Raw genomic sequence first — 23678 nt, 5'->3', positions numbered from 1 at the left:
CTTCCTGACTCAGGGATCAAATCCACATCTCTTGTGTCTCCTGCATCGGGAGGCAGATTCTTTAACACTGAGCCATGTATAAAAAAAAACAAGACTGCATAGTGCCTGGTGCCAAGTCAGCATGCTCACTAAGGGAAAGTGTCTGCTAATATTATTACTATTTTATTACTACTACTATTACCTTTAATTAAATATACAAAGTTGCTCATTATTCCTTCAGTGAGTGGCAGCCTTGAAGGTACAATCAAACTATTTCTCTAATACAAGGAATGCTCCCTACCTCAGTTTACTCATCTAGAAATGAAGGATACTAACAAGATTTGTTCCTAGAGATGATGTGAAGACTGAATGAGATAATGTGGGTAAAATGTTAGCATGTGGCTGGCATACAGTGAGCACTCAAAAACTTGTATTGATTAATATTTTTAGTCAAATTTGTGAGTAGACGTAAAAGACTTCGTATGGGATTCCTGACAGCTCAGCTCTCAAAACCACAAAGCAGACATGGCCCCAGCCTGTTTCTCTCTTCCAAATTTGCTAGGATGGTTATCAGAAGAGGAAGCGTGACCAGCAAGGTTATCTACCCCACCTCTGTCTTCATCTTGAATCAAGGACTTTACTGCCAGAGTTCACTGCTTGCTAGCTGTGGGATTATAACCATGTTATTTCCTCTTACTTGCCTCACCTGAAAATGTGAATATTAGTTATAGCTTCTCCCACAAGTTCTATGAGGACTAAGTGAGTTATGTTTATAGTGCTTCTTGTATAGTATGCACTCAAAATGGTGCTATTCCTCCTATTATTATCTACCTCATCATCATCATTATTATTTCTGATATTATTGGCAGGAATCTTAATTGATCTCTGACCTCAAGTCATCACAGAAAGTTCAGGGACCACGGGTTTTAAGAATATAAAACAAGAACTTCAGATCTAGCCAGGTTTTGTTTCTTGTGTAATATTTAAGGGGCTTCAGACCTCAGCTGTATCTCCTTGGCGTTCAGTTTCTTCCTTTGCCAAAAGTTTATTCTATGCTTTTGAGTATATAAGTTAAAAAACAGAAGGAAAAAAAGCAAGAGCTAATTTGATTCTCTGATAACCTTAAATAACTTTCAGAAACAGCAATAGCAGAGAACCAAAGTACATAGAAGTATAGTATATGTTTATGTGATATTTGCTTTCTGTATTATAAGGTTCATATCATGTGGCCAAATGACCATTACAGTGAATATGGAGCTGATTGGCTGAAGAAAAGATGCTTTTCGCAGCAGGCCAGAGAAAAACTCCAGAAAGAATTGTTTTTGCCAGGTAACCTTGCTACGGTTTTCAGATTTTAACCTTTAAACCTCATATGGTAAAAAAATTTGCTCAGAAGCAAATTAAAACCCTTGTACCCTGGTTAAAATATTATTGTAATTTACGTGGAATGTTTAATGATTTACCACACAGATCATGCAAGTAGAGATAGAAAGAAACATAGAGCAGGTCTAGACATTCTAGAACTTGGAATTTTCCACTGCAAAAGAAAAGAAATTTAGCAAATTTGTATCCTTGTCATCTAACATGAAAACTTTCACTCCACAGACACTCCATAAGTGTCCCTGCAAAGAAGCAGGATGAATCAAAGGCACACTTGTTCCTTAACAGTTTTGTCTGAGGCCAGAAAAACACAAGATCAACAAGGCAGATATTTCTAAACTGGCATCCACAGATAAAATTATGTGATCCGTGAACCTCATGAAATAGTATACACAGCATTGAATGTGCATGTGAGTGTGTGTGTCAGGCTTGTGCACAGCAAGTTGCTTGGGGAGAGTTTATATGAGTCTCAAGGGAATCTGTGACCACAGAAATATTCAGAAAGTCTCCACTAGACAGATTCAGTCAAAAAGGAAGACTTCATTCTCTTAAAAAAAAAAAAAAAAACCTTCCTTTCAGTCTTTTTTCTTGAAATATAGTTGATTTACAATATGTGTTAATTTCTGCTGTACAGCAAAGTGATTCAGTTATACATATGTTAGGTAGGTAGAATAGGGAAAAAGAGTCCAAAATGGCGGTGGCTAAAAGACAAGGAAGGTCAAAGGAAGGTCCGAGGACCAGAGTGAAAACTTCAGGCAGAACAAACAGCACTCCTAGCTAAGCCCAATTTGCATAGGGCAGGCCCAGGTGGAGGAAAAAACATATAAAAGGAGGAGCCAAAGCGCTTTCTCTCGGACTCTCTCTCCCGTGTGCATGCGTGCGCACGCTCTCTCTCTCTCTCTCTCTCTCTCTCTCTCTCCCCTCCTCCTTCCCTCCCTCCCCACGCACTCCTCCACTCCCTTCTCTTCGAGTCTTGGATTCTCCTGCTATCTTCTAAATAAAATGGAGCTGTAACACTGATTTGCCTAAGAGCTGTAACACGGTTTGTCCAAGACACAAGAGCTGTGATGCGCCGAGGGCTTTAATGTCCGTTGCTCCAAATCTTTGTTGTGATGAGACAAAGAACTGAGGAACATACACTTGCATGACACATATAAATACACTTTTATTATGTTCTTTTCCATTATTGTTTATCACAGGATGTTGATATAGTTCCCTGTGCTGTACAGTAGGCCCTTTTGCTTATCCATTCTACATATAATAGTTTGGATTTGTTAACCGCAAACTCCTACTCCATCTTTCCTCCAATCCCCTCTCCCTTTTAGCAACTATGAATCTGTTCTCTATGAAGAAGGTTTTAATCTTGATCTGAGATACAAAATAAGCACTTAACAAGATAGAAAGTTATTTTTTAAATACGACTTTTCAGAGATATACAATAATACAACTCAATCAGAAGTGCTGGGGAGAAGTGGGAAGTAGTAATACTTTGTGCATGCTCAGTCGTGCCCATCTCTTTGCAATGCCATGGGCTGTAGCCCACCAGGCTCCTCTGTCCCTGAGATTATCCCAGCAAGAATACTGGAGTGGGTTGCCATTTCTTGCTCCAGGGGATCTTCTTGAGCCAGGGATTGAACCCGCATCTCCTGAGGCTCCTGCACTGGCAGGTGGATTCTTTACCACTGAGTCACCTGCGAAGCCATTACAATTTTATTCTCTGCATATTTTGAAGATTTGTATCATAAGATGATGTGGTCAAAGGCAATTTTGAGAACAAGCTGATTCTTATGTATTTACTAGAATCTTGACTTGCACAAATATACTAACAAGGTAAGTTTCCTTGAACATTCTTTCCCACTGTTAACCAGATATATTGGACCACTGTCCCTTTGGGAAACTGATCGGCCTTATTGGATTTTGTAACACATCTCTTCTGGGGATTCTGAGTCATATACCAAGACACAGATTTTTACCTTACTGCTTTCAAATCTGAAATTCTCAAACATGTATGGTGACTCTGCATGGTTTTCAGTGCTAGACTTACAACAGTGTCCTAGGTGTGGAGATATTAGTAATTAGCCCACTTGAACCCTACAGCTTCACCTTGCCCTATGGTTATCAATAGGGTGTGATGTGGTCCCCTTCCTGTTCAAGGATAGGCCTCCATCCCTTAATCTTACCATTCTGACAACTGACGAAGTTTTGCTCCAGTGCTTTCTGTCTAAACCATCAGAAACCCATTTTCCTCTTTATCTAGTCAAGCTAGCTGGTGGAATCCAGATGGATATCCAAGGAAAGATGCTTTTCCTGCCTTCCCCCAGTGAGTTCACGGTTAGATTCTTCAAAGAGTCTCCAATTACATAACTGAATGGAAACTGTCTGGGTCAAATAGCAATATCACAAGTGTATTTTTTTTTATTATTTATTTTAGATTTCTTCTGGTACTCAAAATATTTTTCCTTAACTCTGCCTTAATTTTGTAATCCCGTTGGATTTTACTTTCATTTCCTTCAAGTTCTTTTGATGATCTCAGGGAATAAAAGCCAACTTTTTATTATTACAGCTTAAGCTTTTAAGCATTGTAAGAGTATATGGCCACCCCCTCCATTAATATTTCTTGACAAGCGCAGTTTTATAGCTTGCATTTCTCAGGACCATCAGGCAGTAGCAGGATGGAAATGATACTACTTTCAGTTCAACAGTGGAAAAAACAGGTCACACGGACAGGCTGCAATCAGAAATCGTATAAGGAGAACTGGCTGTTATTTAGACAATGGAAACTATTTTAATGGTTTAAAACAAGATCGGATTTTTTAAATATATTCTCAAGCTGCGTGGTTGGTAGGTAAAAGAAGAAATTAATGGACCATTTTTAAAATATTGCTTCTGTGGCTTTTTGCCTGTAGAATTTGGCACCTTATTTCCCTGCCATTGCATATTTTCAAACATTCATACTCAGAACAAGTAAACAGACTCAGTTACATTTGTGAAAGAGCTTTGTTTTTGGTCCTCAGTGGCAGAGTTTCCTCTGTTGCTCTTTCCTTAGAGTGAAGAAAGACTTTTAAAATCTGATGTCAAGATGCAGATTACTTTTCCTTGATTTTCCCTTGGCATTAGATGTTGCACTCAGAAATGGAAAGACCATCCACCAGAAAAAGCTCTTGTCTTGGGACAGTCACAGCTGGGAAACATGGATAACAATCATTCTCTCATACATTTCTATTCAATTGCACCTATCTTGTGCTGAAAACTGTAAGGAAATACCAAGTTTTAAAAAGACATATTGCAAGACAGCAATGGAGACTTTGGCCACCTGATGCAAAGAGCTGACTCATTAGAAAAGACCCTGATGCTGGGGAACACTGAAGGCAGGAAGACAAGGTAATGGCAGAGGATGAGATGGTTGGATGGCATCACCAACTCAATGGACATGAGTTTGAGTAATCTCTGGGAGATGGTGAAGGACAGGGAAGCCTGGGGTGCTGCAGTCCATGGGGTCACAAAAGAGTCAAACACAACTGAGCAACTGAACAACAGTAGAGACGCAGACGTAGAGAATGGACTTGTGGACTCAGTGGGGAAGTAGAGAGTGGGATGAACTGCAAGAGTAGCATTGACATATATACACTACCATGTGTAAAATAGATAGCTAGTGGGAAGCTGCTGTATAGCACAGGGAGCTCAACTAGGGGCTCTGTGATGACCTAGAGGATTGGGAGGGAGGCCCAAGAGGGAGAGGATATATATATATATATATATATACTTATAGCTGATTCACATTGTTGTACAGGAGAAACCAGTACAATATTATAAAGCAATTATATTCCAGTTAAAATTTTTTTTAGAAAAACATGGATTCTTCCCTAGAAGATTTATCCCACCTAGGAGGGGACATCAGCCATGGAAACAAATAAGTATAGTACATTAATTTAAGTACATGAAGACGTGCATAGAAGATTTATTAGAATGCAGAAGGACTCTGAAGAGATAAGAAAATGCAACTCAAATAAGACCTAATACTTGAACTGGGTTTTGAAGAATCCATTTGTTAGACAAAGATAGAAAGTAAGGAAATTCTCAACAGAGAAAAGAACAAAGAAGTATAATAGAGCAGGGTAGGTTTAAGAAACTGCAATTAGTTTAATATGGATGAAGTTACAATTGTTAGGCAACAAAGAAGGAAGTGGCTTAAGTGCCCTACTAAGAGGCTCAACCCTAAACCCTAAGGCAAGGAAGTTTGCTTAGCACCAAGGTCAAGTATTTTTCCTTCTGTTAGTTTTTCAGGCTGATTCTCTTCTTATCAGGCCAGAGAAATGATTGTTTATAAATTTAAGAAGAAGATGGCTTTATCTATTTTTTTAGGATGCATTTTACATTTTCATTTTTAGGATGCATTTACATTTAGGATGATTTTTACCAAACACATATAATTTCTCAAGTGCCTATGAGATTGTGAATGTCTCCTTAGCTTCCTTTTGTTCTTAATGCATTCTACCCTTCCCTTTCCAGTGTACCCCTTTGGTTCTTGGTTTGTATTTATCTTATTAAAGAGGGTGAAGAGATCAGATCTGTGATGTAGAAAAATCTTGGTCATGGTCATCTGGGCTGGATGTATTGGTGTGGGGAATGCTCAGGAGCAGGGTAACCATAGTATGATCTAGAAATCATCCTGTAAGAAACATTAAGAACTTAAACTAGGGAAGTAGCAGAGAGCACAGGGATAGTATTTGTACTCAAGAAAAATAGATGTTAACCTGGAGGACAGGAGGTTCTGGCCCTCTAATCTTTACCCATTTAAATCCAAGCCTAGCATGTGAATGTTTCCAAATAGATGGACATAATTGAAGATTTTAATAAAACATTGGAAATATGAAGAATTTTTCTGAAATTGCTTTTTAGCTTTCATGAGAAATTGGCATGATTATACACTCATTTTTGGTGACTAACTTTAAGATGCAAAATTCCCAAAATAAAACTGATAGGACTAAAATAGAAGAGAATCAATGCATAATGTAATCTTTTGTATATGAACCTAAATATCTGTTCTTTTTATTAACATGTGGTGGCAGAATGAATGCTTGTTTTCCTAGCTATCTCCTTGAATTGGTACTGGAATATTTGTGTATTACTCTCTGACAGCAGTAATATTTGTTATCGCAAATTGAGATTTAAAAGGTGTTAATTTGAAGAAAATCTTTATTCCAAAGAAGCAATCTGCTCAGTTTTGTCAGCAATCCAGAAACTAAGTATGTTACAGCACAGTCAGAAAAGAATATTTCCCTTCATTTCCATATGTCCCTCTTCTATCAGAGCAAGCCTTCACCTGTGTACTTTATCAGATTACAACCCTTCAGTCCATAGCTATGACTCCCTTCTTTGTTTCAAAAGGAATATGCCACAAGAGGAACTGAAAACTCTCAAGTAGCTATAAGGGTTCTCTAAGATCTCTGTGGTGATTTTGCATATGGTTAAAAAAAAAAAAACAGAGCTCCCCCTTTCTAATAGAGGGCCATATGCATCCTTGAAGATGAAGATTTCTATTATAGTGCAAAGAATAGAGTTGGTTTGGTACACAGCCTATTTTTGTAGAAATCTGCCCCAAAAGCAAAAATTATTATCTTTTTAAAAAATGAACAAGTAATGTACACAATAAATATGCCCAATTTCCTCATAATAGTTCACCCATATCCATAAACGTTGCCCCATCCTTCATCCATTCTTAAACCCCCAGAGGTGGGAATTAGCAGGGCAAGTCAGGGATGGAATGAAGGTATCTGTTTCACTTATTACTTAGTAATTATGAAAAGGACTGGGAGGTTTTTTTTTCCAAGCTATCTTAGAACGTTCCAACTGTATGAACTACCAGTCAGAATGGCTTCAGAAGAGCTCTGTTAAAACAGATGCATCAGAGCAATCAAGCCACTGTGTCACATTGCCAAATATATTGCCTTCCCAGGAAAGACCTAGTATAAGTCACTCAGGCCCACACTCTGATGCACAGGTGGGAGAATGGCCCAAAGTCTTCGTATGTTTAAAAAGAAAGTCTCTATTTTGCCTGCCATATGTGAAATGAACCTACCAAACTTCAGAGAAATGTGTTTGGGGCTTTGATGAAATGAATACAGGTATCTTAAATGCTTGTAAGTTTACAAATGCATATTTTGCTGCCCTTTTTCTCTGTGCCATAGTGATGTCTTTCAATATGTCCTGTTCTTTTCTGAATCACATATCATTTGTTATCACACTCAGTTTCTGCATTGCACTTGAGAAACGAGGGCATAATATCTGAAGGATCTAACATCCCTGTGGACTGTAAGTCAGTGAGTCCAAGATGGGAGATTCACAGCCTGAGAAGCACCCTGCAGTATTGTATACCCAACAGAAGCCCCCAGGCTGGAGGTTGTTTCCACAGCCATCTGCCTAGTTTGGGGTTCTACTTGTAAACTCTAGGTCAGATCCTTTTTCTTTTATGTTTTTTTCATCTCCATCCATACTTCCAGTTAGAAAACACATAATCATATACTCAGAGATATGTATTAAAGTATTAAAGATAAAGTCTGTTTTGAAGCTGGACACATTACAAAAATACAGGGTGGGGGGAAGTCCTGTGAACTACATCTATTACTTTTTTAAAATTTTTAGGTAAGAAACATTAATTATATATTTTTAATCATTTTTATTATTTAACAACTTTATAAAATAAACTATCATATCATCATCCAATGTTAGTGCAAAATAGGACTCTGAAAAGCTCGTGTCTTCAAAAAGTTGATATCTTTAAAAGCCTTGAAAAAGTTTAAGGATATTTTTGAGAATCTAAAGTAAATCTATTTTGAGGAAGAATTATTATAGCCTATTCCCTTTTCATAATTTTTCAGTATACCTACCACATCAAAAGTTAAGGAAAATATACTAATTTCTTTATTCTTGGAAAAGTAATTATCTAGAGTTACACTAAAGTAAATTTATTTCTTTTATTTCCCTTTTCTTTCAAACAGGGAAAAAGTAAAGTGGGCTTTCTCCAATGAGTGAAAAGCTTCCATTTCTCACAAATAAGACTTACTTTTTCTTGCAGCATGGGAATAAGTTTTGTAACATTGGCAATTGGATGGCAAATTTAGAATTTATAAATTAAGAAAATTCTAAAGTGTGGCAATTTCAAGAAGTAAAGTTGTATTGCTTTGTATGCAGGCTTCACTTTACCAAACCTACATATAGGCACATAAGTTATAAATTTAATGTCATTTCTGCTAGTGCCTACACATTAGGAGATTCACCAACTGGGGAAAAAAAAAAAAAAAAAAGGACAACTGATTCTGATTAAAAAACTATTACTTCTCACTTCTGGTTCTACTTTGTTCTTCAAGATGGCAGAACATAGTGGAACAAACATAGTTTGGAGTAATAGATATCTTCATCATACTTAAATTTCTTTAAGATTCCAGTTCCGAACTTTCAATATGTCCATGGAAAAAAATTAGTTTTAATTTCTTCTTAAATTTTTCTATCCCCATAAGGAAAAAAAAAAAAGATTTTGGAAAGACTTTTGATGTTGCTGTTCACCCATTCTGTTGATTTGCCTACTTTCTAGCTGAGCAAATTAGTTAAATAATTTTTAGTCTCTATTCCATTCAACGATTTCTCTAACTTTAACCTTTTGCTCAAAATTCTGTATTTTTCCCAATCTGTAACTTTGCTTTGAATCAAAAGAACAGTATAGCACTGAATTAAAAGTACTCTAGAACCTAAGTCTTGCTAGATCTGTGACCTTGACCAATTTTCTTAACCTTTCTTGTTCCCAAATCTTTATCTGCACAATGGAGATGGGACCAGCTTACAGCCTTGAAAAGCACCACACTGAGTGAAAAACGATGTCTCACTTTACATATGACCTCACTTCATCTTCAGAAGGTTCCCTTGAAAGCAGCTGTAAATACTGATAACTATAGAGAACAGCCTTGAGAGGCTTCTTGACCTTCTTAAATAGTATATCAGTTTACAGAAAAAGAAGAAAAAAAAAAAGCACAATCCTATTTTTTTTTCCATCAGCTATCAAGCTTCCATGTTCATTGCCTGTTTGCCCAGAGAAGACTGACATTCAAAATGCTATAGGTGAAAAAGATTGTATAAGTTGTCCTTCTTGCTAACCACCTAGTCAAAGCCTTTTGTTATCTCATACTTGAGTTACTGAAATAACATGGCCTCTGTGTTCACCCCCAGCTTGCACAACCCTACAGGGTTATCCTCCGGATGCCCATCATTATCTTCCCTCCCCCAGCCCTGGTGATTCTCTGCAGCTCAATACAGTCCAAAGTCTTCCCTGGGACTTTCTAATCATCCCGCAATCTAGAGCCCCATCCACAAGCATGTGGATTCTTCAGTTCAGTTCAGTCCAGTCACTCAGTTGTGTCTGACTCTTTGCAACCCCATGAATCGCAGCACGCCAGGCCTCTTTGTCCATCACCAATGCCCGGAGTTCACTCAGACTCACGTCCATCGAGTCAGTGATGCCATCCAGCCATCTCATCCTCTGTTGTCCCCTTCTCCTCCTGCCCCCAATCCCTCCCAGCATCAGAGTCTTTTCCAATGAGTCAACTCTTTGCATGAGGTGGCCAAAGTACTGGAGTTTCAGCTTTAGCATCATTCCTTCCAAAGAACACTCAACACTGATCTCCTTTTTTTTTTTTTTTTTTTTTTTTACTGATCTCCTTTAGAATGGACTGGTTGGATCTCCTTGCAGTCCAAAGGACTCTCAAGAGTCTTCTCCAACACCACAGTTTAAAAGCATCAATTCTTCGGCACTCAGCTTTCTTCACAGTCCAACTCTCACATCCATACATGACCACTGTAAAAACCATAGCCTTGACTAGATGGACCTTAGTTGGCAAAGTAATGTTTCTTCTTTTGAATATGTTATCTCAGTTGGTCATAAATTTTCTTCCAAGGAGTAAGTGTCTTTGAATTTCATGCAGTCACCATCTGCAGTGATTTTGGAGCCCAAAAAACTAAAGTCTGACACTGTTTCCACTGTTTCCCCATCTATTTCCCATGAAGTGATGGGACCAGATGCCATGATCTTCGTTTTCTGAATGTTGAGCTTTAAGCCAACTTTTTCACTCTCCACTTTCACTTTCATCAAGAGATTGTGTGGATTCTTACCTTTGTCCAAATTCTGCTTGTTTCCCCAATCACTCACTCTATTCTTCTGCCTGGCCGAACTTCACCTCTCTATCCTACAAGATCAAACTCACATCCCAGTGGACCCCTTTACCAGTAGTTCCACCCTAGATTTATAATTATCCCTGAGACAAACCTGCTCAGTGATAAAGAACCCATCTGCCAATGCAGAAGATATGGGTTCATTCCTTGTGTCGGGAAGATCCCCTGAAGAAAGAAATGGCAACCTACTCCACTATTGTTGCCTGGAGAATCCCATAGACAGAGGAGCCTGGTGGGCTACCATCCATGGGGCCACAGAAGAGTCAGATATGACTCAGCCACTAAACAACAACAACAAAGTCAAACTACAAAATATGGACCAGAAAGCAAGCAAGTCCAGAAAACGGACATAATTTCACTGGTAACACTAAAATGCAAGGCTGTGGTATAACAATGGAAGCATATACATTTTTCCAAAAGAATTTTGTTAGAATTTGTTAGGAGAGGAAGTGAAAGAGGGTGGTGTGCCAAGAACATGCTTCCCCTGTAAAACAGCACAGTGTTACAAAAGGAGAACAGCTTTGGAATCGGCAGAGGGGCTTTGACTTTCTGCTCTGTGAGCCTGACTTGTGTCATAAATTATCTGACTCTCACTTTTTCCATATGTAAAAGAGGCAATACCTCTCAGCTGTGGGATGTGAAGAATAAGTGGAAAAAAGTAAGTACTGTGCTTAGCTCAGTGCCTGGCACACTGTGGCTACTCAAATCCTGTTAGGTCCTTTCCCTCCCCTTCTCCTCCTACATAAAGAGCCATGGACATAGTAAAGGCATAATAAAGAACATCTGAGCAAGGATAAAAGCAAAGAGAGTAACAGCATCATGATCATGCTTTATGCATGAGTTCCCCTTACTTGAAGAATAATATTATAATCCTGATTAAACTCTTGAGAGTGACTCAGAAGTGAATTATTGCCATGAAAAGGATTTTACTCATTCAGACATTGATTTTAAGTCTGGGCTAAATTTTTTCTACCTGACAGATAGTTTTCTTTAAATAAAACTAAGGAAGGCAGTGAAAAGACAGGTCAACTTTGACCCTAATTCCAATCAGGTCTGTAAAAATGTTTGCTGAAGCTAGGATGATCAGCAAACTTGGGGAAAAGTGATGTGTCATCTACTGGTTAGTTAAGTATCATTAGAGATGAAGACACCAACACTCAGCAGATATATTTCATGTACAAACCTCAATACTTAGATGAAAAAAAAAAAAATTCCAGACCCAAATTAGATATAGTCTCATGACCATATGAAAACAGATAATATTAATAAAGTAGATAGGGGGAAGGTATCTGAAGAGAACCATGTGCTCATAAAGGAGGAAGCAGAGTGTCTAAGCTCTAACTTCAAAAGGGCATTATGGAAGTGTCTGGGCTTGCCCAGTGGCACCAGTGGTAGAGAACCCGCCTGCCAATGCACAAGACATAAAAGATGTGGGTTCAATCCCTGGGTCAGGAAGATGCCCTGGAACAGAAAAGGGGAACCCACTCCAGAATTCATACCTGGAAAATTCCATGGACAGAGAAGCCTGGTGGGTTACAGTCCATGGGGTTGCAAAGAGTTGGACATGACTGAGCACACATGCACACAGGAACAGAAGTGTCTAGCCCAAAACAGATTGATCAATCATAACCATGATGGACAACCAAAAGGGGGATTTATAAAGTGATTCACTTGGAGAAATAAGAAAAAAGGAGGAAGATCAGAGGAAAGATGAATCCTCTGATGTGAGTAGATGGTCTTAGATAATCCTGCTTCACAGACAGTCTTTCCTGACAGATGGTAGCTCCATCTGTCAGGCAGTGGGGTCAACCACTACTATTTGACATAGTTTTATAAGTCCTAGCCATGGTGTCAGAGAAGAAAAAAAAATAAAAGAAATCCAGATTGGAAAAGAAGAAGTAAAATCTCACTGTTTGCAGATGACATGATCCTCTACCTAGAAAACCCTAAAGACACCACCAGAAATTTACTAGAGCTAATCAATGAATATAGTAAAGTTGTAGGATATAAAATTAATACACAGAAACCTCTTGCATTCCTATATGCTAACAGTGAGAAAACAGAAAGATAAATTAAGGGAAAATCCCATTCACCATTGCAATGAAAAGAATAAAATACTCAGGAATAAATTTACCTAAAGAAACAAAAGACCTATATATATAAAACTATAAAACACCGATGAAAGAAATCAAAGATGACACAAATAGATGGAGAAATATACCATGTTTGTGGATTGGAAGAATCAATATAGTGAAAATGAGTATACTACCCAAAGTAATCTATAATTCAATGCAATTCCTATCAAGCTACCAATGGTATTTTTCACAGAACTAGAACAAATAATTTCATAATTTATATGGAAACATAAAAAAAGAAACCTCGAATAGCCAAAGCAATCTTGAGAAAGAAGAATGGAACTGGAGGAATCAATCTGCCTGACTTCAGAATATACTACAAAGCTACCATCATCAAGACAGTATGGTACCGGCACAAGGACAGAAATAAAGATCAATGGAACAAAAAAATAGAAAGCCCAGAGATAAATCCACACACCTATGGACATCTTATCTTTGACAAATGAGGCAAAAATATACAATGGTGCAAATGCAATTTCTTTAACAAGTGGTGCTGGGAAAACTGGTCAACCACCTGTAAAAGAATGAAACAAGAACACTTTATAAAACCATACACAAAAATAAACTCAAAATGGATGAAAGATCTAAATGTAAGACCAGAAACTATAAAACTCTTAGAGGAAAACATAGGCAGAACACTCTCTGACATAAATCACAGCAAGATCCTTTATTACCCACCTTTTATTTAATGGAAATAAAAACAAAAATAAATACATGGGACCTAATTAAACTTAAAAGCTTTTGCACAAGGAAGAAAACTCTAAGCCAGGTGAAAAGGCAGCTTTCAAAATGGGAGAAAATAATGGCAAACGAAACAACTGACAAAGAATTAATCTCCAAAATATACAAGCAGTTCATGTAGCTTAATACCAGAAAAATAAATGACCTAATGAAAAAGTGGGTCAAAGACCTAAACAGACATTTCTCCAAAGAAGAGATACAAATGGCTAACAAACACATGAAAAGATGCTCAACATCACTCATTATCAGAGAAATGCAATCAAAACCACAATGAGGTACCATCTTACACCAGTCAGGATGGCAGCCATCAAAAAGTCTACAAACAATAAATTCTGGAGAGGGTGTGGAGAAAAGGGAACCCTCTTATGCTGTTGGTAGGAATGTAAACTAGTACACTGTTCTATGGAGAACAGTATGGAGACTCCTTAAAAACTGTAAATAGAACTGCCATATGACCTAGCAATCCCACTGCTGGGCATACACACTGAAGAAACCAGAATTAAGAGTCACATGTACCCCAGTGTTCACTGCAGCACTGTTTACAAGAGCTAGGACATGGAAGCAACCTGGATGTCCATCAGCTGATGAATGGATAAGAACATTGTGGTACATATACACAATGCAGTATTACCAGCTGTAAAAAAGAATGCATTTGAGTCAGTTCTAATGAGGTGGATAAAACTGGAGCCTATTATACAGAGTGAAGTAAGTCAGAAAGAGAAACACCAATACAGTATATTAATGCATATATGTGGAATTTGGAAAGATGGTAAAGACAACCTTATATGCAAGAGAGCAAAAGAGACACAGATGTTAAGAACAGACTTTTGGACTATGTGGGAGAAGGTGAGGGTGGGATGATTTGAGAGAATATCATTGAAATATGTATATTACCATATGTAAACCAGATGACCAGTGCAAGTTCAATGCACAAAGCAGGGCACTCAAAGTCAGTGCTCTGCTCTGGGGCAGCCCAGAGGGATGGGGTGGGGAAGGAGGTGGGATGGGTGTTCAGAATGGGGGGACACATGTACACCCATGGCTGATTCATGTTGATGTATGGCAAAAACCACCACAATATTGTAAAGTAATTAGCCTCCAATTAAAATAAATTAATAAAAATCTAGACTCTTCATTATCTCTTATACCACGCACCCAACGTGCCAAGAAAATCTCCTAACTCTATTGCCAAAACAATCTAGAATCCATCAACATCTCACTGTCTCCTACACCAACCCTCTGTCTGAATTACCAACATGTATACCCTCTTTCTCCCTTCTTTCCCCCTACTCCTTTGCCAATCTTCCTTCTTCATATTTTTAAGCATTGCTAGGCACTAAGCTCAGTGCTTAATATGTATTGCTGCATTTAATCCTAGCAACAACTTTACAAAGGCAACATTATTATAACCTTTTCACATATGAGGAAAATGAGATTGATAAAACTAAGTAGTCCATAACAAAAGAGTTAAAGAAGTGATGGAGCCAAGATTTGACTGAAGAGCATCTGTTGTATTAGATTCCTTTATCATCCTCCTCCTCTTCTAGGTGCTTGTAGCAATTTGTGCCAGCTTCTCTTTCCATGCTGGGCTTCCCTGGTGACTCAATGGTAAAGAATCCACCTACAATGCAGAGATGCGATTTCAATCCCAGAGTGAGAAAGATGCCCTGGAGGAGGGCATGGCAACCCACTCCAGTATTCTTGACTGGAGAATCCCACGGACAGAGGAGCCTGATGGGCTACAGGCCATAAGGTTGCAAAGAGTCAGACACGACTGAAGCAACTAAGCATGCACACATGCTCTTTCTGCTCCATTGCCATTATTGCACTCAAGGGTCAGTGTCTGTGTATTTGACTGTCTGCCCCACTAGAAAATTGGAATCGAGAGAAAAAACTAATATTAATAACAGGTACCATTTTTCGAATATCTTCCATGCATTATAAAATTGTACCAGGAATTGTTCTCTGTCCTGGGGATACAGTGATGAACAAAACAGAAAAATATTCTGTCCTTAAGGACTTTGCATTCTGGTAGAGAATGAGATCACAAAATTTACAAACTTATTTATACCACATTAAGAGACGATAAGGACACAGATACAGGCAGGGTGTTCGATGTGATGGGGGTGAATGGAAGTCTCTTCTGAGTCCTTCTAATTTTTACTGAAACAGGAAGCAAAGCTGTCAGCTAAGCATGAGTAGAAGGAGGATGTGTGGGAAGACTCAGGATAGAGAACATGATAAACAGTCAGCTAGAGTTAACTATAGATTAAGGAGTATGCAATAAAATCGTCATCATGATATGTTTTCGTCCAGCCACATTCAGCTGCTCTGGTTCAAGTGCAGTTAGGTGCGCTATGTCTAGTACTTTCAAGACCATCTCATTTAAATTTCCCCGCAATCCAGCAGATTATTTCCACCCTGTATTTTCAGGAAAGAAGTTGAACTGAGAGAATATATCACTTTCTGAAGGTCATGCAGACAGAAAGTGTGAGAATTCCGACTTGAATCCAGATCTGTCACCCTCAAACCTTTGACACAAAGTCCCTATCAAATTGGACCTGCATCTCATTTCTACATAAGTACTTAGTACATTCTCAGTGAACTAGCTTCGGAAATGAGGACTTGGCTGAGGGGCAATTCTTACATGTTTTGGCAGACTGAAAAGTTAAGCTGAGTCAACAGACTTGAGACTGCCAAAACAAGGTTAATTAGATTTAGGCTGCATGAATAAAAATGTAGTAGCGAGCCCACTGTGTAGGTATGGCCAGAGTACACCTGTAGTATTAGGTCTGATTTGAGACACCCAGGCTGTTATAGGGCATCAGCAAACTTGAAAGCATCAACCAGAGGAGAGCAGAGAGGATGGTATGGGGCTTGGGAGCCATAAAACGTGAAAAATATGGGTGAGATAGGGGCTATTTATTTAGCCTTGTAAAGAAAAATTCAGTTCAGTGACTGTCTTTATACCTTCTCCAAGACTGCCATATTCTGTGTGATTCTGGAGCACTGAATTAGCACCTCAAAGAAGGTGACAGAGGTAGATGTGACTCTGTGTAAGGAAGAAGATGGTGTCATTTGGAGCCGACTAGAACCAGAGTGGGTTGCTCCATAGGGAGACGTGTGCTGTGCAATGAAAAGCCATCAAGAGGGTGTTCTACAACCTTTTCAAGGATGTCAAAGGGGATAGTTAAAATAATGGCAGAGGGTAAAATTGAATTTTCGGTTTGCACTGCCAACTTGAAGGAAGTCTGAGATAATAATCTTCCTTCTTGACATCCTTCGGTGCTTGTTATCCTTCAACAAATTTTTTCTGAATATCCAGAGTCTAGTTCTTCGTGTAGTATCCCAGCTCTGACTTAACATCAGCTGTGTGACGTTGCATCACTTACCTAAGATACTGATGCCTGTCTCATCTATAAAATGGGAACAGTACTAGAACCTCTATTATGGGGTTGTTGTGAGGATTACATGCGACACTCCATGTAAAGTGCTTAGAAAGTGCCTAGTAAGTGTGTTAAGACTTCCCTGGTGGCTCAGGCGGTGAAGTGTCTGTCTACAATGAGGGAGACCTGGGTTCGATCCCTGGGTCAGGAAGATTCCCCTGGAGAAGGAAATGGCAGTCCACTCCAGTACTATTGCCTGGAAAATCCCATGGACAGAGGAGCCTGGTAAGCTACAGTCCTTGGGGTCGCAAAGAGTCGGACACGACTGAGCGACTTCACTTAGTGTTAGCTTCTGTTTTTGTAAATGTTTATCACACTGTCCTTTAGTGCTGTTTCATAATTTCCTGTGTTTTTTCCAACTGTATGGTCACTCTTGTCATAGAGTTGCTGCTGCTGCTGCTGCTAAGTCGCTTCAGTCATGTCCGACTCTGTGCAACCCCATAGATGGCAGCCCACCAGGCTCCCCCATCCCTGGGATTCTCCAGGCAAGAATATTGGAGTGGGTTGCCCTTTCCTTCTCCCATGCATAAAAGTGAAAATAAAGTCTCTCAGTCATGTCTGACTCCTAACGACCTCATGGACTGCAGCCTACAAGGCTCCTCCGTCCACGGGATTTTCCAGGCAAGAGTACTGGAGTGGGGTGCCATTGCCTTCTCTGGTCATAGGGCTGAACATATATAATATATCAGGTACCTAACAGTCCAAAACAAAAATGAGTTTCTCTTCTTTCAAGCAACTTATAAACTTGTTTATACATTCTCAAGGAGACTTTTCAAGTTTGGTGAGATTATCACCTACAGGAAAGGTTTTATGGATTTCTCTATCTTTTAAAATGCTAAAGGGTGCTCAGATACTGTCTTCATTTGAGTTGGTTCCAATTTCCATTCATCGTTAGGAAATAAGCAAATATTTTATTTAGGATACAGAACACAGTAGTTTTATGAAAATCTATTGAATGACAGCCAGCCCTGCACTGTATACCAGGAGGAGAAAGAGTTAGGGGCAACAGCCAGGAGGAAATAGAGATAAATGACAGAATCCTTATAGTTTGCAAGGACCTTGCTGTCTAGTGAGAGAGAGAGAGATGAGGACTCACCTAACCCACCCTTGTTTGCTTTTATACCTCACCTGTGACACCCACGTCTGTCTAGTGCGTCCTAGGCTCAGTGACTTTGAGTTCCTCCAATAAGCTAAGAGATCACCCTCCTTCCTATTGTCTTTCCTATTTGGACACTTTCTCTGCCCTTTGCATGACTGACTTCTCTCACCCCTCAGGATGCAGCTTAAATAGCATCTTTTCAGTTAGACCTTTCTTATCTTCCATGTCTAAATAGGGTCTCCACCCCACTTCCAATGGTTTTTTGTCAATATATCCCATCCCATTTGTTATGCTCATAGCACTTGCTACAATGTTTAGTTTTATGTATTTATTTCTTTGCTTCCTTATTTATTCACCTTTTCCCTCCCAAGGGCAGCGATCACATCTATTTTTATTCACTACACGTTCTCTTTCACATAGCCAAGGCTTTCAACAAACACGTACAGAGTAAATGAAAGATCCTTTCAGCACAGTGTGGTAAGCACTGGGACCGAGGTGTGTATGGTGCTAGGCACCACAGAAGACAGCCATCCTAGCCCAGTCTTGCAGATCCCAAAAGAGGGCATCGCAGAGCCTGTCACAGCCGCGTCAGTGCTCCTCAGCTCTCTTCTCATACATACCAACAGCTTCCTATCCCAAGCCTGCCATGCTCCTGGAGGGTCCGCTCTGCCTAAGGGAGCCTGCTTGGCCAACACACAGGGAAGGCCAGGAGACCCAGGAATGAATCCCCAGAAACAGCTCTCAACCAATAAGTGGTGGGTGTCAGTAGCCTGTGCATCTCAGCTTCCTTGGCTCTGGGTAGGATAACTCTGAATATGAAGTATAGTCTACAGCATTGCCATGAGGTCCAGCAGTGCTGAGTCCTGGCTGCAAAACCCTAACCTGTTCACCTGAAACTATCACAACACTGTTATTTGGCTATACTCCAATATAAAATAAAAAGTTTTTTAACAAACCCATCCAGAGGCCTGCTTCCCTGTCTTACTTCCCCACCTCCTATTGGTGCCTCCTTAGTAAACTGTTGTTTATTTACTCAGTCATGTCTGACTGTTTGCAACCCCATGGATTGAAGAACACCAGGCTTCTCTATCCTTCACCATCTCCCAGAGGTTGCTCAAACTCATGTCCATTGAGTTCATGATGCCATCCAACCATCTCATCCTCTGTTGCCCCCTTTTCCTCTAGCCCTCAATTTTTCCCAGCATCAGGGTCTTTTCTAATGAGTCAGCTCTTTGCATTAGGTGGCCAAGTATTGGAGCTTCAGCATCAGTCCTTCCAATGAATATTCAGGACTGATTTCCTTTAGGATTGACTGGTTTGATCACCTTGCTGTCCAAGGGACTGTCAAGAATCTTCTCCAGCACCACAGTTCAAAAGTATCAGTTCTTTGGCACTTCATGGTCCAACTCTCACCTTAGTAAGTTGCTTGCATTCAAATCCTCATCTTAGGGTCAGCTTCTGGAAGATTTCAATGTAAAAGAGGACAAATGACCAAGATCTTGAAAGGCAGGTTGAGTCACTAGACAAGAGACAAGGATGCCCTTTCCAAAAAGGGCTCAAGTCCTTAGTGCAGAAAAGAGAATCAAAGCCCTATTTGCACTCAGGGGCCTTTCCTCTCCTGGGGGTCAGACTTGGTTTATGGCTGGGCCCCTGCAAGATAGCTACAGGAAAAGATAGTAAGCCATCAGCTGATCCTTAGCACATGAGATGAGCTATTTCAGACAGTTGTTTCAGGCACAGTTCTGTACAGGTGAACAGAAGGTCCTAAATTCATGAAATAACACACTGTAATCCTGCACACTGCATTCATGAATCTTCAGCTGAAGAGCTTCTTTGTGTCTTTTTCTTTTTTGAAAAACAAGTCAGGATTCAGGAATGTGAGGTTTAACCCTGAAAAGCAAGCCTTGTACAAATGGTTCCTTGAAAGCCAGCTTGTAGCCTGTGCATAAATTTTATGATGTGTGAAGCACATGTTCAAGGAAGTATTTATTAGTAAGGCCATAAGTTAAATTAGAAAGGGTGGTTCATGCCTTAAATATTCCGTCATTTTCCATACTGTTTATGTATCCAGACCCAAGTGTGAAATTTAAGTTTGCTTTCAATGTATTCACCTGACCAATGATTTCTTCTAGGCCAATGTGTTTTCATATGGTCCCTGGTGGTGAGGTTTTGTGGTTGGGGGAGATTGGGAAAATGCTTCTAAATTACCTTTTCAACGTCAAAGTTTCTGTTCAGATATCATAGGATCTACACATAGATCATAGAATGATCCTACTGGTTGGATTTATTAAGATGAAGTTTATTTCTCCTGGAAAACTAGAGTATTTTATATTGAGGATGTTAAGATGAATTTGGAAACTGGTTAGTCACAGTGCTGTCCCTGAAAATTACACTTGCCATTATCGAGTCTAGCAGTGACTCATATTAGGACACAGATGCTATGATGGGCTGTGGCCCTTGGTCACTGACTTTTGCAAAGCGGCTGCCTAGGCCCACCGAAATAGGACCTATAGTTGGAGAACTGTAAACTTGGTAGAACTTGAAAGGTACTGTGACCAACCCCTGATAGTAAAATCCTATGAATGTGAAATTATTTATAGTACAGATTGATGCTTATATTAACAGCCTTGTTTTATCTGTAGTCTTTATGTGAATGCGGTTAACTTTTTGCATGTAAAGAGTAACATATTTATTGAAAGAATATAAGAATATTGGATATTGTGTTGGTATGTCCATGTGTGTTTGACAGCATGTGTGTGTTACTCTATAACAGGAAAATGACTCCTGTAGAAAAAAAAATTCATTAAAATATGCTATAAATATATTTTGATGTACATAGTGTGTACCCTAAGCAGTCCTTCTTGAATCCACAAAGTTTCCAAAATACAAAAGTTTTTAAAACATTTACATCTTGTGAAAGTGTTCTTTCCATCTCTATTTATTACATTTCCTTGCTACACAGTCACCAAAACTCTCTGGAAAGTGATAATGGCCTCAAGTAAAACCACTGGCATGGATCACTGACTTACATTGGCATTAACTTTTTAAAAAGAAGCTAGCTGATTTTTAAGCCTTGGTTCACTTCACAAAAGCAGTGAATAGCAATGCTGTTGTAGAGTTGTGCCATGAAACCTAGTTGTAAAGTTTTTTCTGCATTGAAAGTCCTGACTGGGAGCCAAGGTTTATCTTTAAACATTCATGCTTGAACATGTCCAGACGAAGTGTTTCTAATTGTAACTTTCCCTGCTTTACTTTCCATCCAGAAAGTAGATTTTCCATGTAAGGGTTAGAGTAAGCTGTGAACATTCAGACATAGGACTTAAAAATTCATGTGACAACAGTATTTCAAGGCATCAAATGTTTATTTTCTGTGTGGTTGCTAAAATTACAGACTTTGGAATTAGTCACCTGAATTTGCTTAACTAGCTCTGCAAATCATTAGCTGCAAGACTCAGCTCTCTGTTCCCTTCTCTGTAGCATGGGAATACTGAAACCATCACAGTATTCCTATAAACCCTATGATGTATATTTATTATGGATTTTCAAAAAATAATGTATGGAGAGCACCTTAGACTGCAGCTGACTCTAGAAAGTATTCAGCAAATATCAATTGTTATACTATGTATTTTCTTAGTCTCGGTTCAGTTCAGTTGAGTCGCTCAGTCGTGTCCGACTCTTTGCAACCCCATGAATCACAGCACGCCAGGCCTCACTGTCCATCACCAACTCCTGGAGTTCACCCAGACTCATGTCCATCGAGTCAGTGATGCCATCCAGCCATCTCATCCTCTGTCGTCCCCTTCTCCTCCTGCCCCCAATCCCTCCCAGCATCAGAGTCTTTTCCAATGAGTCAACTCTTCAGCATGAGGTGGCCAAAGTACTGGAGTTTCAGCTTCAGCATCATTCCCTCCAAAGAAATCCCAGGGCTGATCTCCTTCAGAATGGACTGGTTGGATCTCCTTGCTGTCCAAGGAACTCTCAAGCGTCTTCTCCAACACCACAGTTCAAAAGCATCAATTCTTCGGCGCTCAGCCTTCTTCACAGTCCAACTCTCACATCCATACATGACCACAGGAAAAACCATAGCCTTGACTAGACAGGACCTTTGTTGGCAAAGTAATGTCTCTGCTTTTGAATATGCCATCTAGGTTGATCATAACTTTCCTTCCAAGGAGTAAGCGTCTTTTAATTTCATGGCTGCAGTCACCATCTGCAGTGATTTTGGAGCCCAGAAAAATAAAGTCTGACACTGTTTCCACTGTTTCCCCGTCTATCTGCCATGAAGTGATGGGACCAGATGCCATGATCTTAGTTTTCTGAATGTTGAGCTTTAAGCCAACTTTTTCACTCTCCACTTTCACTTTCATCAAGAGGCTTTTTATTTCCTCTTCACTTTCTGCCATAAGGGTGGTGTCATCTGCATATCTGAGTTTATTGATATTTCTCCCGGCAATCTTGATTCCAGCCTGTGCTTCCTCCAGCCCAGAGTTTCTCATGATGTACTCTGTGTACAATTAAATAAGCAGGGTGACAATATACAGCCTTGACATACTCCTTTTCCTATTTGGAACCAGTCTGCTGTTCCATGTCCAGTTCTAACTGTTGCTTCCTGACCTGCATACAAATTTCTCAAGAGGCAGGTCAGGTGGTCTGGTATGCCCATCTCTTTCAGAATTTTCCACAGTTGATTGTGATCCACACAGTCAAAGGCTTTGGCATAGTCAATAAAGCAGAAATAGATGCTTTTCTGGAACTCTCTTGCTTTTTTGATGATCCAGAGGATGTTGGCAATTTGATCTCTGGTTCCTCTGTCTTTTCTAAAACCAGCTGAACATCAGGAAGTTCACAGTTCACATATTGCTGAAGCCTGGCTTGGAGAATTTTGAGCATTACTTTACTAGTGTGTGAGATGAGTGCAATTGTGCAGTAGTTTGAGCATTCTTTGGCATTGCCTTTCTTTGGGATTGGAATGAAAACTGACCTTTTCCAGTCCTGTGGCCACTGCTGAGTTTTCCAAATTTGCTGGCATATTGAGTGCAACACTTTCATAGCATCATCTTTCAAGATTTGGAATAGCTCAACTGGAATTCCATCACCTCCACTAGCTTTGTTCATAGTGATGCTTTCTAAGGCCCACTTGACTTCACATTCCAGGATGTCTGGCTCTAGGTCAGTGATCACACCATCGTGATTATCTGAGTCATGAAGATATTTTTTGTACAGTTCTTCTGTGTATTCTTGCCACCTCTTCTTGATATCTTCTGCTTCTGTTAGGTCCATACCATTTCTGTCCTTTATTGAGCCCAACTTTGCATGAAATGTTCCCTTGGTATCTCTAATTTTCTTGGAGATCTCTAGTCTTTCCCATTCTGTTGTTAGTCTACTATATGCTATTCACTACCAGACTCCTTGCATAAACTCATTGCATGGTTAACATATGACCTTCAAGGCAAATATCAGTATGGTTATTTTATAAATTAAGAGATGGATGATCAGAGAAAAGACAAAGAAACAAGCTGGTAAGAGGCAATATGATGACTCAAGCCCAAGTCTCTTTAGCTCCATGTCCTTTATTCTATTCATGTCCTATTTCATATAGTATCAATTACATGTGGCTATTTAAATTAAAGTGTGTGTGTGTGTGCTCAGTTGCATCTGACTCTTTGCTAGTCCAGGGAC

The 23678-nt window shown here is 39.5% G+C and overlaps 1 protein-coding gene across 3 annotated transcripts in view; it reads left to right on the top strand.

Moving 5' to 3' along the window:
- The window catches only part of BBOX1 (gamma-butyrobetaine hydroxylase 1), a 75766-nt gene that overhangs the window by 10821 nt on the left and 41267 nt on the right, over positions 1–23678 (top strand). For all 3 annotated transcript variants that reach the window (XM_044929326.2, XM_044929325.2, XM_025266338.3), the window contains one exon: positions 1194–1308. In XM_044929326.2, coding sequence (XP_044785261.1) covers positions 1194–1308 — 115 coding nt within the window. The remainder of the gene's footprint in view (positions 1–1193; positions 1309–23678) is intronic.

Source organism: Bubalus bubalis, chromosome 16 (assembly GCF_019923935.1).
Source record: "Bubalus bubalis isolate 160015118507 breed Murrah chromosome 16, NDDB_SH_1, whole genome shotgun sequence".
NCBI lineage: Eukaryota > Metazoa > Chordata > Mammalia > Artiodactyla > Bovidae > Bubalus > Bubalus bubalis.
The sequence above is the reverse complement of the archived record's forward strand: the minus strand, read 5'-3'. Positions and strand labels throughout refer to the sequence as shown.